This window comes from Vulpes vulpes, chromosome 12 (assembly GCF_048418805.1).
Source record: "Vulpes vulpes isolate BD-2025 chromosome 12, VulVul3, whole genome shotgun sequence".
Classification (NCBI taxonomy): domain Eukaryota; kingdom Metazoa; phylum Chordata; class Mammalia; order Carnivora; family Canidae; genus Vulpes; species Vulpes vulpes.
Window position 1 is genome coordinate 76,939,590 of NC_132791.1, and position 15,331 is coordinate 76,954,920.

Consider the following 15,331-nt stretch of genomic DNA (forward strand, 5'->3'; position numbering starts at 1 on the left):
TAAAAAAAAAAAAAAAGGGTCCCTACAATTTGTTCCCATCGCCCCGTAGCACTGTTATCACCTTTAGGAGGCAGAGGGATGACTGGGGAAACAGCATTATCTGCTCGGTTTCATGCACCATAAACCCCGGAACCTAAAAGTTGCTAAAGCATGGTGTGCGTGGCTGGCGTAGCTACGAGAATCCCGTCCTTTCGCCCAAGTCCCGCCCATTCGCTGTCGCGGCGTCCTTCCCGTCACGCCCCCTGCGCACGCACAGTGCCACAGCTCTTTTACTGAGATCTGGGGGTGGCTCTGAAAAGAGCCTTTGGGTTGTGTTGAGCTAAGTAGTTGGCCGAAGAAACTTATTTCTTCTTAGCGGCTGCCTTCTTTGGCTTGGCTGCCTTGGGCTTAGCGGTCTTTGGCTTGGCCGCCTTGGGTTTCACAGCTTTGGCCTTCGCAGGGCTCTTAGGCGCCTTCTTGGGCTTGGCCGCTTTCGCCTTCTTGGGGCTTTTGGCCTTTTTGGCTCCTGCGGCGGCGGCGGGCTTCTTAGCCTTCTTCGGGGTCTTCTTAGCGCTCTTCTTGGGGGTACCGGCCCCCCCCGCCTTTTTGGGCTTCTTGGCCGTCCCCGCCGCCCGCTTGGGCTTGGCCGCGCCCGCCTTCTTGGCCTTGGGCTTGGCCTCCCCGGAAGCCGCCTTCTTGTTGAGCTTGAAGGAGCCCGAGGCGCCGGTGCCCTTGGTCTGCACCAGGGTCCCCTTGCTCACCAGGCTCTTGAGGCCCAGCTTGATGCGGCTGTTGTTCTTCTCCACGTCGTAGCCGGCGGCCGCCAGCGCCTTCTTGAGCGCGGCCAGGGACACGCCGCTGCGCTCCTTGGACGCGGCCACGGCCTTGGTGATGAGCTCGGACACCGGGGGCCCGGACGCCTTGCGCTTGGCTGCGCCGGCGGACTTGCGGGCCTTCTTCTTCACCGGCGTCTTCTCCGCGGGGGCCGGGGCGGCGGGCGCGGCGGGCGCGGTTTCAGACATGTCGAAAGCGGGCGCGGGGAGAGAACTCGAGCCGGAAGCGGAGGCACTGGCCGGGACTCGGGCCGCGCCGCTGCGCCCTCCCGTTTATATAGGGCGGAGCTGCGCCGTGATTGGTGCGCTGTCCAGCCCGCCTCGCTGGCAGCCTCAGAGTGTCCTCTCGGATCCGGAGTTGTGTTTGTTACACCTCAAAAAATGCCAAAAATATCAAAATTCTCTGCATCGAATCGACCGGTTTTTCTCCGAAAATGATCCCTGAAGCCTCGGGCTTCACGCTGGTCTCAAATGATGAAGATAGCACCAAGCTTTATGCCAAAAACTTGCCATATTTCCCGCCGTGCTCTTCAAATTTCAACTCAGAGCAACAAAACTTTCTATTTTCTTCGTAAATTATAAACCGATCTTTAACTGTGTAGTTTTCTGACCTCTCAAATAGGATTCTCCAAGTGGTTAGCTTCTTATATGTCCAAAAACTATGCCACTGGCACTAAGATTTTTATTATAAATCTGCGCTTAAGTGAGGGAAGTAACACAGGCTCCTAGGAGAGTCCTGCCTATTGAGCCGAGGGCATTTGAGTTCATCAACCTGGTTTAGTTTAATGCCAAACAAATTGCTACCCATTTGGGGTTAGATTTTGAACCCTTGGTACATCAATCTATGCAGTCATGGTTTTATTTCTATCTGCTGTACCTGGGTTTTAAAATAATTCTTTAGGATAATTCTTTTCCTTTCTGCTCCCAATGGTTGGGGGCGGGGCTGTTGCTTCTCTTTTCCCTGGACAACTGCTCCATGAGTTTAGATACCTTGAATTCAGGATATTTGAGAAGGTAAGGGGATCCCAAAACACAGGGTATACAGATGGAAATGGATTAGTTTTCACATGACCCAGAGACGATGTCCCTAAAATCACGGGAAATGGAGGGGGACTTTGAAGTATTTGCAGTGTTGTTGAGTTCTTTTGGCACATTCCTCAGGATTAAGCTAATAAACGAGTTAGGACTGAAATATAAGTCTTGATCATAAGGAGAAAGAAATGAGAAGTGTAAATTATAACATATTTACTCTCATTATTAGAGAAGCGCAGACCCTGTTATTACTTAATAGTTGATGAATGGCTAGTCCACACACCAAATATGGCTTTAGTCATGAAGATCATAACCCTGTGCTTCCCAGAGTTCCATAACAAAGAAAACAAGTTACATGTAGGATTGAATTAGAAGTTTAGATTCCCATCTCAGAGGCAGATCTTTGAGGGATGATGCAAGTTAAGTCATTACCCTCTGAGGACTCCTTTGCAAGATCTCTGAAAGATGATTTATTAGTTAGCTGCCCAACCAGCAAAGAGTACACATTGGCAATGGACACCTAATTAAAGGAATTATTCCTAGAAAATGGTCTGGATGGAATTGTCTTTAAAAATTTGCGAGCCGTGAGAGACTAAGTACAATTTTGGCCAGTGCTATAAAGTGATGTGACACTATCCCTTGGGTGCAGCTGGTTGTAACACAGCCCTGGACATCACATTAATTTTTAGTTTTGTTGCTGCAAATCTTCTCCACACACAACAGATCTTGCTACTGAAGTAAAAAAGGATACATATCTTTGATACAGCATTAATTAAATGTTTCAAATTAGTGTTATTTAAATTAATGCTGATATAAAGGTCTTGTAAATTATTACATTTATATTATCATTATTTAAAGCCTTCATGTATAAACATTTCAATGTAACTAGTGTGTGTTAGTCAAAAAATATGCCCTTTGGTATATATTAAAATAAAAATGGGAGAAGATAAGGTTCCAAAACAGACCAGTTGTAATAACTAGGGAAACTGATTCACAGGGACTCAGTCCCAGAACAGTGTGTTATACTCATTTTCAATGACAATATCTCCTGTAAATGGCTGAAATTTACACAACTCATTGAAGTTTTCTCTTAAATGTCTAACTTGATTCGATGTATCCCTTCCTATTTCTGACTTGGAGGGAGATAAACTCTCCAAATCATAGGTGATCTTTCAACTCACCTATGCTTGTGTCCTATGGTATGGTGTGTTTTCCTATAAATAAATAAAGTTAAGTGACGGATTCAAAGAATATGTAGAGGATCTCCCACTATTAAAGCAAATATTTATTTGATACTCTTCTGCAATGAAATAGGAGTAACACCAAAATGCTCTACTTTACTATTGATTTGTCCACTTGACTGGCTGTATTTCAACCACCTAGTGTGTTGAGCATGTGTGCCTGTATTTAAAATATAGATTCCAAAGTCTTGCTCCAGATGATTCTGAATTGATAACTCCAATGAGTCTCAAAATCTGAATATTTAAGAAATCCTCTGTTCCCTTTGATGCCCAGCTGAGTTTGGCAACTACCACTTTTAGTGGACATGTGTGACAGGACAAAGTTGTTTTCCCACATGCGAGAGTTCCTATGGATTTCTGGACTTGCTGGATGTGACCCCATGTTGAGAGGATGGAACCAGCAGCAGTCCAGTCCTGACTTCTCTGGATTCTCACCTGACTGAGCACTAGAGTGGGCTCTAGAAGGAGAAAGGACAGTGATGACAAAGGCTCCTGTGCTTCATGAGTTTCCATCCACCTAGGGTGGACTCCCAGAATCACCTAGTACAGTATCTCCACTTCTCATTCCATTTTATCATTCTTAATAAAAACTACCCTTTTCTGTTTCCTGGTTATTAACATATATATTTTTTTAATTTTTATTTATTTATTTATGATAGTCACAGAGAGAGAGAGAGAGAGGTAGAGACACAGGCGGAGGGAGAAGCAAGCTCCATGCACCGGGAGCCTGATATGGGATTCTATCCCGGGTCTCCAGGATCGCGCCCTGGGCCAAAGGCAGGCGCCAAACCGCTGCGCCACCCAGGGATCCCATGTTTCCTGGTTATTATACACTGTGCTACCTACATTCTTAGTGCAAAAATCCCTAGGTTTGGATATTGTCACTATTTTACATAGGGGATATGGGCTTACACAGGCTAAGGGCTTCTGAATCGGCTGTGAGGTACATCTAGGATTCCAGCTCTCACCTCTCTGGCTCCAAAGTATGTGTTCTGAAAGTGTGCTCCAGACTGCAAGATCTGAATAATCATTAGAGGTCGTGAAATCAATTTAGTAGCACAGGCCAAATGTTTCTTTTTTTAATGAGCTAGGATAAGATATCAAATACTAGAGCCCCATTCATATGGTTTCAGTTATCCACTTAGCTATTTGTGTGGTGACACCCTCCGTGTGAAATGTGGCTCTTCTGTGCATGACCATATGATGAGATTGGGAGGAGTCTTCCTCATGCAACTTCTTGAACTCATGACATATTCTCAAGTATTAATCTCTAATGAGCTAAAAAAAAGTAATTTCCTAATATTGACTTTTTTTAAGCCTCTAAGAAAAACCTTCAGTGAGGGAAAGTGGGATGTACTCATCGAACATTTCCATTTTGGACACGATAGCAATTGTGCTAAGAGGAACAGCAATATGATTTGCAGAAAAGTTGAAAGGAAAGGGAGGCTTCTACTTAGTTCCCTTTACTCCACAATTCTAGGTTCCAAGCACTTGATTCTGGACTTGGCTATTCTAATGTTATCACAATCACTTTATTGAAGATAGTTTGAGGAAGAGGTTTTTATTTTTTTCTTTAAAGATTTTATTTATTCATGAGACACACACACACAGAGTCAGAAACAGAGGCAGAGAGAGAATCAGGCTCAGCATGGGGAGCCCACTGCAGCACTCGATCCCAGAACCCTGGGATCATGACCTGAGCCAAAGGCAGATGCTCAACCACTGAGCCATCAAGGTACCCCAACAGGTTTTTTTTTTTTTTTTACAGCAAATGAGTGTGTTGTCTCCCCTCCCTGGCTTTCTCATAGGAGGTGTGTTATGTGTACCATATGAAGACCACCTGTAGAACTCTGTGTGTTGGGACAGACTTTCCCTTTGTGGACTTTTAACAAGTCCTCTATCTCAGCTTTTGGTGTAGAACATTTCTGGAGGATTTTTCTTTAAAGGAGTGATATGTTACTTTTAAACTTGTTATTCTTGGGATGCCTGGGTGGCTCAGTGGTCTGCCTTTGGCTCAGGGAATGATCCCAGGTCCAGATATTGAATCCCACATTGGGCTCCCTGTGAGGAGCCTGCTTCTCCCTCTATGTCTCTGCCTCTTTCTCTGTGTCTCTCATGAATAAATAAATAAATAAAATAAAATAAAATAAATAAAACTTGTTATTCTTTTTATCTTATTCAGCCATCAAAAGTGTGGTTGCATATCCTATGCTATTGGTTGCCAGCTTGGCAACTATGAAATATTTGGAAGAACTTTAATATCCACATACAAGAGGGCAGTTGAATGAACTAGGGCATACTTGCAGAATTGAGGAATATGCAGCTACAAAAATGAGTGAGAAAGATCCCTATGAAGTAATAAGGAGTAAATTCCAGGATGTATGACTAAATGAAGAAGCCAAGTGCACGAGTATCCACAGTATGATACCCTCCATAAGCGAAAGAAGAGGATATAAGAGTTCACATTTTCTGCTTAGTTATGCAGAAGATAGACAGGAAGGATAAACCAAAAACAAAGGAGATGGGTTATTTATGGGGGAGAGTTAGAAAGGAGTAAAAGAAGGGAGAATGGCAAACAGAGTGGTAAGGATGAGGAGGGAACGGTTTATTGAGTATGTCTGTTTGTGCAACTCTGACTCTTACAACTATAGTAAGGTTTCACATACTAGCAAAATAAACTATTAAAAGTGATAGGATTGGGAAAGGAACCCAACACGGGATGTAAGCACTAACAAATGAGCCAAGCTGTATTAACTCAATAACATAATAACACTGAAAGGGTGTAATCTAATAAAAGTGTTTCAGGGATATGGATTAACCATTCTGAAACTACCGATGTGTCTACTAGAATTGACCAACAAAGTAAGTATATTGTAGAAAATGACATGTAGTGTTCTTACTGGTGGAAAGACAAATATTTGGTAGAAATGAATCTTATGGGCCTGGATTAGAACCAGAGGTATATCTACAGTTATATAGGTACAGAGACATAGTGTCTGTGCTGGATTAATATACACATGTATTTCCTTGCTCTGTCAGCTGACAGGGCCCATAAGTAGTGACACCCTTGCAGCAATCAGCACACCTGATACACAATCTTTGACTTTTAAGCATTATTCTCCAATAGAACCAGATCTTCTTGGATAACTGATTGATTCCAAGGATGGAGCAGGGAAAATACAGGATGGACCTGGAACATCTTATGGTACCAGAAGACAAGGAAATGTTTTTAAAATATGGAAACGTCATGCCAGCCAGTCTTAAGGAGCAACCAATGGCCAAAACTGGTGCCATTTGAGCAACAAAATAAAAATGGATAATATTGAACTTTTTAATTCCTCAAATAAAATATGTATCCATCAATAAATACAGACATAAAGAGAGGGGATAACTCTGCCCTGTTGCAGATACAGTCTGCAAGTGGATTCTAACATCACTTGGTGAGCATTTAAGGAGCAATAGGATCTTCAGTCTCAAGAGTGTCTTCCCTAAGACACCTTTCAGCTATGAAGCAAAGGTAGAAAGTGTACAGTGGCTAACCTCAGCAGGCATCACCTTCACGAAGTGAGCCAGGTAAACATGACAAGTAATAGGACATATTGACAGTGAAATCCTTGCGTTGAGAAGACACTTCCTCATTTTTGTGATAGTTACTGGCAGAAATGCACAAACTCACTCCAATGATAAAACATCAGACAAACTCAAATTGAGTGGCATTCTTTAAAATAACTATAAATCCTCCTCCAGTGTGAAGGCCATGAAAGACAAGGACAGACTACAGAACTGTTATTAGATTTGCAAATACTGAGGAAAGCAGTAATTTAATTCAGTATAGGATGCTGAATAAGATCCTGGAACAGAAAAAGGACTGGGGTGGAAAAGTTTGTCAATTTGAAAAAAAGTCTCAAGTTTAGTAAATAATATTGTTCCAATGTCTACTTCCTGTTCTTTTGTTTTATATTGTTTTCTTGCATTTCCTGAATTTTTTGTACAATGGTTATGGAAGTCATTAACTCTAGGGGAAGTCAGTTGAGGGATATAAGGGAATTTTTGTACTAGTTTTGCAACTTTCTTGTAAATCTAAAATTAGTTCAAAATAAAAAGTTTTCTAAACAAGTTTCTCTTCACATTTCATCATGATATAACATTTTTTTCATAGAAAGGGAAAATATGGCTAAATATGACAGAGATTATCTATAGCATTGGAAATGTAGATGATTTTTATTCTTGTGCTCAAGCTTTTGTGTTTTTTCAAAGTTTCTACCATAAGCATAGATTACTTTATTATTAGCAAACAACATGTTTCTCTCAAAAATATAATAAATTTTTCTTTTTAATGTCTGCTAAGTTTCCCAGACATCCAAGTGATATAGTCTGTACCCTCTTTCTACCTTTATCTGGACTTTCATTCTTTCATTGAAATTATTTCTTTTTATCGAAGATTAATCATATGATAATAGATAATATGCATAGATTATATATATATATGTGTGTGTGTGTGTGTGTGTGTGTGTGTGTGTGTATCCATGAACTTTATGGTTTAATTTGTTCTGGTTTTGAAAAGTATATATAAGAAATCATAGTGTGTTTACTCTTTTGTGTCTTTTTCCCCCCTTGATAGGAACCATCCATCTGAATTACATTGGGACAGAGAGCTTGAGTTTGTTGATTTGCACTGTTTTATATTTCATTGATAAATGTGGCCCAATCTATTTACTTATGTAGCTTGTTGCTCATGAACATTTTCATGGTTGCAAGATGAGGCAAATTTAATTTTCCAAAGATGATTGCAACAGTTTCTCCTAACCCACATTCCCTTCTCCAGCATGTCTTGCCTCTTGTGCTCTCATCAAATCTAATTCTTGGTCCATTGAATCTGAGCTTGTGACAGCTTGCATCAAGAGAGCGTGGAGAAAGTAAGGCCTTGCTCTTGAGCAACACTGGTTGTGCCTTATTTTCTGGAACCCTCAGACTTCCATCTCGAGCTACCTCCGTGAGAATGTTGGTGATTTTGGAGCTGCCGGGCCATGAGAAAGCCCAGTTGTGTTGGAGACCGTGTCTGGGTGCTTTGGTCTGCTGTCCTAATATTGGAAACATCCTAGTTCAAGAGCCAGAAATAGGAGAGGAGTCCCAGTCCCAGTTATTCCAACTGGCAGTGGTCAAATCTTTTCAGCTGAAGTCCCAAACATCATGGCAACAGGCCAACTCCATTCTGTTCTACCTAAAATCCTGATCCAAAGAATCTGGAGATATAATACAATGGTGGTTGTTTTTAGAAAATTAAGTTTGGGCAGCCCGGGTGGCTCAGTGGTTTAGCGCCACATTCAGCCCAGAGTGTGATCTGGAGATCTGGGATCGAGTCTTAAGTCAGGCTCCCTGCACAGAGCCTGCTTCTCCTTCTGCCTGTGTCTCTGCCTCTCTCTCTCTCTCATGAATAAATAAGTAAATAAAATCTTAAAAAATAAAAATAAAGTAAGTTTGAGGTTCTTTATAACTTAAATAGTAATTAGGTTTCAGTTTATGTTCATATGTTTATTAGCAGATCAGGTTTTGTAAAAAAACTATTTTTGGCCATAATCTGCATTAAGAAATACATTTTATATCATTATGCTCACACTCACTTAACTGCATGCATGCATGCCCTAATTGCAAAGCAAAACAAAGTAGTAGGTATGCCTTTTTGATGAAATTTGTTCTGCTACCTTCTCTTCTTCCCTTCCAGGCCATTCCGTTTCCTTTATCTTCTCTATTCAGTTTCAACAAGGCTGATCACAACCAGCTGAACTGATTTTATCAAGAATGTGTCTCATTCAACAGACTGAAGGAAGCCTGTGTTAGACAGCTGCAGTTTAAGAGGTGGCCTTAAACTATTTTTATACCTTATAAAGTATTTATATATCATGTATATATTTCTCTATATTATGTATTTACATTAATAAGTTCTAAACTCAAATTGTCCATTGGCTCAAGGCTAAATAAATCAATAAAATAAAAACAAAAAATAGGGAAAGAGTAAATCTAATTAATCTAAACTTAATTTGGATGTGGAAGCATATTGAGACTTTAAGAATCCACTTGTTTCAAGATGAAAGCCTGAGAGAGGTTAATGATTTGCCCTCTGGGTTGCCAGCAAGGAAAACCTATGGTATCTGAGTGAGAGAAGGATCATTGTAAAAGGTACAGGTAAAGAGCATTTTGGATCTGGGGATAAGATGAAGGATTGGAATGTCCTTTCTTGGCCTAGAAGAGCTTAAGAATATAAAACATAAATATCTATATATATGCTCTTAAGAGTCAAAACACAGATTCCTTAATCCTGGCAAGATCCCAGCAAATACTCTCTTCTGTCTGGAAAGAAAGATCCTAGAGAAACAATGACTTCAGAAATATTAACTACCTCTTCATTAACCTTGATACTGAACTCATGATCATTTTCCTAATCAATCTCTTCAGCATCTCTTTATTCCATTATGTTACTGGTGTCTTCAGAATGGATGGCTCAATGAACAAGAATAGATTGCATTTCCTCACTTTCCCTAAAGTCTTTATCCATGATACTTCTGATTACTATTTTCTCGGCATCCCTTTACTTCCCTTCTTCACTCCCCTGAATTATATGCATTGGCTGTTTGTAAATGTGACATCTATGCATTTACACAGATGGTTAATTCCTACATGGTGGCACTTTGGCATAATGGTTAAACAGAACCTTATATAGTTGTCTACTGCTGCATAACAAATTATCCCAACATTTAGTGGCTTAAAATAATAATAAGCATTTATTATCTCACATAGTTTCCATGGGTCAGGAATTTGGGAGTGACTTAACTAGATAGTTTAGATTTGGGATATCTGGTGAGATGGGAGTCAAGATATTACTGGGGAGTGGAGTCATCTGAAGACTTGACTAGGGCTGGAAGACTCAATTCCCAGATGGTTCATATAGTTCCCATGGGTGTCAAGTCAGTGCAAAGTCCTCAGTTCCTTGGCCTCTCTGTAAGGCTACTCTAGGACTCTCTATATTGCTCCGATCTCCCCAAGAGATCACTTGGATCCCCAAGTGATCCAAGGGAGAAAAACTGAAATCACAATATCTTTTATGACCTAACTTTAGTAGTCACAATATTAGTTACATAGGTCAGTCTTTCTAGTTTGGGAAGGGAACTATCCAAGTGTGTGCACACCAGAAGGTGAGATTATGAGGGCCATCTTAGAATCTGGCTATCATAGTTCTGGAGACAGATGAACCCATTTCAAATCCCAATCCTATCACTTACTAGGTTTATGACTTAAAGAAATTTATTAAACTCTATTTCTCAATTTTCTCAGGTTTAAATTTGGGATGACAGTAGTATGGTAGATTGTACTATTATTCCCAAATTTTTGCTGCACATTTTGGAGAATTATACATCTCTGCCCATCAATATGGATTTATAATACACCTCCCTATGTGAGGAGTATAATTCCCCACCGCATCAACATCGGTCATTACCACATGAGTTGCTTTGCTTGATAAACTATGAAAAGTGACATGTGCCCACTTTCCAGCACAATCATTAACAGTGATAAGATCCCTTTATGTCATGTTCAACCTGGTTCCTTATATGAAGAAAACGTGGAATGGAGCCATGACTGATCCACAAAGAAACACAATGTGAGTTTGAAATAACCTTTGTTATTGTTATGAACTAAGATTCATTATTTGTTGTATAATATGGCAAAAATCTAATTGATTTAACTATTATCTACTCAGTAGGAGTATTGCTAGGATTAGATGAGGTCATTTTTTTGAAGTGCTTTAAAACTGTTTCACACATAGTAAGTAGCCATACGTGTTACTTATGACTATGATTATACAATCCTAATTCACATGAACTGAGTTTATAAGCCATGCTAATTGAGGAAACAAAGGCAGAAGGAAATGTAGATAAGATTAAATGTCCTTACACTCTGCCTTTCTCAAGTATTTGAGGGTTCTGGGCTGTAGGTTATCATGCCATTAATTAATTTATAATGAGATACACTTGATATTAAAAATAAATATCAGACGTGTGCTTACTTTCTGGTCAGAAGGCCAAGATACAGATTAGAGGATATTTTTTGAGCATCAAATTATAATAAGGGATGTTTTTATCATACAATGGTCTCTGAATCAATCAGCATCTCCAGTCCAGGGACACTTGTGTACTGTGTTCTCATTTGTGGGAAAGATGTGTTGAACAAGTCATCATTCTTGAACTCTTCTTTTTATAGCTGACCACAAACTTTCCTTTTCTCAGATTTTCTCTCACATGAACTTTCTGGACTTCTAGTAACCACATAAGTAACTTATATAACTTATAGTAACCCAAGGTGTTAAGCTACAAGAGTTTACTTGTCCTTTCTCTCTTCCTGGTAAAATTATTCCAATGATCAGCTCCTTGACCATTTGTAATTTATTATTATTCCTAGTACAGTGAAATGTTATTTTTATATTTTTAAACTTTATTCTTAAGCCTTCTTCTTTGATTTGGGGGTAGGGAAGAAAGCAGGGGGTCCAGTAGGAAATGGAAAGCAATTTGTAGGACTATATACTTAGTTTATGAAGCCCTAGCATAATCCTTGTCAGCTTCACCCATGGTCACCACCAGTAACATTCCCTTCTCTGACATGGACAACTCAGGGTTTTCAATTTTGTTTATTTTCTTCTCCTCCCTCCCCCCACAACAAAATACACACTTTGGTTTCATATAAAGTGCTCCCAATTCATTTCCTGATTAGAATATGGTTCCTAAGCTTTCTCTATGGTGAAATTCTGAGATCTAAGAGATCACAGATGTCACAAAGCCTACCATGTTCTCAAACAGAAAACATGAGCCCTGAGTAGTAAAACTCTATCCTGAAGAAGCATCCATCCTCTGGACTTCCAGCAGCATGAGGACCAGGGCAGGTATTTAGCACTAGAAAATGCTGTAAACACTGCTCTGTACATCAGTCGTTCAAGAAAGAGCAATGTTCATCAGCTGTGTTTGATCAGTTCAGTTAAAAAAGAGAAAAAACACTCTAGGGATTTCATATAGAAGGGATTTACTTGAGATAAGTATATATACAGATGATGAAAGAGTCGAGAAACCAAAAGAAGGGTGAGGAGTAACCCAAAGATAAGCAGCGGCAAGAAGTTGCCACCTCTCCAAGGGCTTCCAGGGACAAAAGGAAGAAGAGGGGATAACTATCACCTGGGTAGGAGTTGGGGCTGGAACAGCACAGGCTGGGGTGGCAGGAGCTGAGACCACCAAAAGAAGGGCCATCTGATGAGACTGAGCCAGTGTACCAATGAGGCTGGAGAAACCCCAGGAATTGAAGAGGGAAAGAGGGGGAAAGTGCCCTGGTCCCACCATTGTGTAGCACCAGTGTCTCCCATTACTCAAATCTACTGGAAACCAGAGAGCAAAGGAGCCTGGGAAATGCAGTTTCCAGTGACACTCAGCTGCAGCAGAGTACACAGGCAGAAATGCAAACCAATAGTTCTGCAATTTTTGATGCCTGAACATATGACCCAATCTGCACCCAACCAGGTCCCCTGTGTGTGAAAACAGAGATGCACTTCCATTTTTCAAGATGCTGAGCCACGAAGACAGTTTCCCCTTGTTTTAAACAGGTGGTGATATATTCCTTGTGATAGGCATTCTCTAAGTTGACCCTCAAAGATCCTTGCCTCTGAAGGTTCATACTCCTGGGTTATCTCAGGTCATGATCTCAGGATCTGGGATCGAGTCCCACATCAGGCTCCTGCGAAGAGCCTGCTTCTCCCTCTGCCTATGTCTCTTCCTCTTTCTCTGTCTGTGTCTCTCTGTATCTGTATGAATAAATAAATAAATCTTTAAAAAAAATAAAATCAAATATCTTCTTGCTTTCTTAAAAATGAACGTTTCTCTCAGAAATTCTCTCTCTTAGAATGGCATAGATCACCAAAAAATAAAAAAATTAGTAGAGTTTTATTTCTGGCATGCCTTAGTTAAAGACAAAGCCATGGAAGACATTATGAAATTGGTGTAATGACTGAGGCAAATCAAACAAACCTCCAAAGAGACAGACAGTTCTTAGCTCCTTGCGATATTAGAACACTGGTATCATTGTGTCATAAAATAATATGACTTGGGCAAGTTATTTATGTCTCTGTGTCTCGGTCTCCTACAAAATGGGATAAAGATAGCACCTCTATCATAAACTCCTTATGAAAATAAAAATAAGTTAGTGCTTGGCCTATCATGAACATTATAAGCTAATTAATGAAACGAGATAGGAGTTCCATTCCTCACAACCCAACTCTAGTTTGGAGAGCAGTAAATTTGGGTACAGGAACGTTTGTCTGGACCTGAGGCACAGCGTCTGAGTAGATCCCAGCAGCATGGTTCCTGATGATGGAGCCAGAGGACTGCTCTGCACTACTGCTTCACAACACAGATGCCTGCAACCGAAGCCCAAGCTGCGCTCCTTGGAGACTGGGTCCCACTGGAGCATCCACGGAGCCCAGGAGTGGTTGGGTCTATGCATATTTCAACACAGGCCACCTAGGGTAAAACCAAAAAGGTGCTTTTCAAAGGTGCTCCTTGAAAAACAGATGATGCTAAGTGGCAAGGAAAGAGAGATTGAGGGCAGAGGTGGTCAGTAGAAAGGAAGTCTACAGAAATAAATGGAAATTTACAGAAATAGCAGTTGGATCCTAGCTTTCATGAAGGACATTTGGGAAGATAGACACAAGGAGATTTAAATAATGTTTTAAAAGTTAGATCCCAACCCCTTAGTGAAAGCTATCCATTCCTGTCCACTGACTACCACCCCTAAAGGTCATGTGACCCCTACCAGGTCTTCCTATTTGGGGTTCTCATTGGTCCTGTGTCCACTGGCACTGGGGGCCAGAAGGCTGCTGGTTCAGTGTCTGTTCTCATGCCACGTTCAGGGGGCTCATTCCTGGGGAAGGAGGCCCTGTGCCCAAAGGGGCTGTGCTCCAGAAGGGCGCCCACTGTCTGTGCTGTTCCCTCTGCAGAGAAAGCATGAAAGCAGACTTGAATAGAAGAAACATTTTCTGTGTGGGTGTCAGCTGGGAACAGCAGCCTCCCAGCACTTAGGAACACTGGCTGATCCTCCCACAGGGAGAGAAGCAGCCATTGTTCTGGGTTCATTGCCAAGCAACCTGCAGGAGGTCCCTGGGGTCACTGGCTAAACAGCCCTGTTGTGTCCTGGCCATGCCTTGCTCATGGCATTCCTAGTACTGTGGTGACAGTCCATGCTCCCAGAGTCACTACCTGCCAGACTATGGCCACTCACCCGCTCTGGAACTAGAATGATGTGGGAGCAAAAAGGAAGTGAGGGGTGAGGCAGGTGAGTATCCATCTGAAGAATGTTCTAGATTTCCTCATAGAACTTGGAAGGTAGATATGAAAACCCAGCTGATGAGTAACAATGCAGAAATAGACATGGCAGGCATAGATTGTGGGAGTGTGGGGTTGAAATCAGCCCAGAAGCATGGCAGCTGAGGCAGGACCCTTCCAGGTAGGAAACTAGTGTAGGCCAACAAGTGTGTCCTTCCTGGGCATGAGCAGTGAGCATTCCCGGCAGAGGTGTGTCAGTTGGCATCTCACAGGTGGCTCTCCAGAAGGAAGCAAAACACCCTGATGTGGAGCATGTACTAATTCCCATTGGTAAATAGTGCCACTCTGGCCACCTTCGGGCTACTGAGGATACACTCAATGCAGAGAAGAAAGAAAGGAAGGAAAGATTCCAGATGGCAGGTAGATGGGCCATGGGAGGCTTGAGAAAGTGAAGACGTCAGGGCCGAAATATAACTCAGCGTGTGGACGTGTACAGAGCACTGAGTTCTTTAGTGACCACTCACAAGACCAACTGTTTCAGAGCCCTGGTCTCTCCATTCTCAACCTGAATGGACTGAGCTACAGGAAACAGAAGTTTCCTCTGTGGGCTACCCTCGTGAACTCTGTCTTCCCATAGGCCCACCTGCTCAAGAGCCTTCATTTTTCTTTTCTTTTTCTTTTTTTTTTTTTAAGATTTTATTTATTTATTTATTTGAGAGAGAGAGAGAGAGAGAGAGAGAGCAAGTAGGGAGAGGAGCAGAGGGAAAAGGGAAAAGCAGACTCCATGCTAGGCACAGAGCTGGACACAAGGCTCGATCTCAGGACCCTACCCGAGATCATGAACTGAGCTGAAACCAAGAATAATTGGCTTAACTGATTGAGCCACCAAGCCACC

The 15,331-nt window shown here is 41.5% G+C and overlaps 1 protein-coding gene across 1 annotated transcript; it reads right to left on the reverse strand.

Moving 5' to 3' along the window:
• Positions 1-285: 285 nt before the first annotated feature.
• On the reverse strand, positions 286-1,047 carry H1-4 (H1.4 linker histone, cluster member). Its single transcript, XM_025999233.2, has one exon. The coding sequence runs from the start codon at positions 999-1,001 to the stop codon at positions 342-344; it is 660 nt and encodes a 219-aa protein (XP_025855018.1). The 5' UTR covers positions 1,002-1,047; the 3' UTR covers positions 286-341.
• Positions 1,048-15,331: the final 14,284 nt, after the last annotated feature.

Coding starts and splice junctions, on each gene's coding strand:
- H1-4 (XM_025999233.2), bottom strand. CDS start 1,001: ATGTCTGAAACCGCGCCCGCCGCGCCCGCCGCCCCGGCCCCCGCGGAG.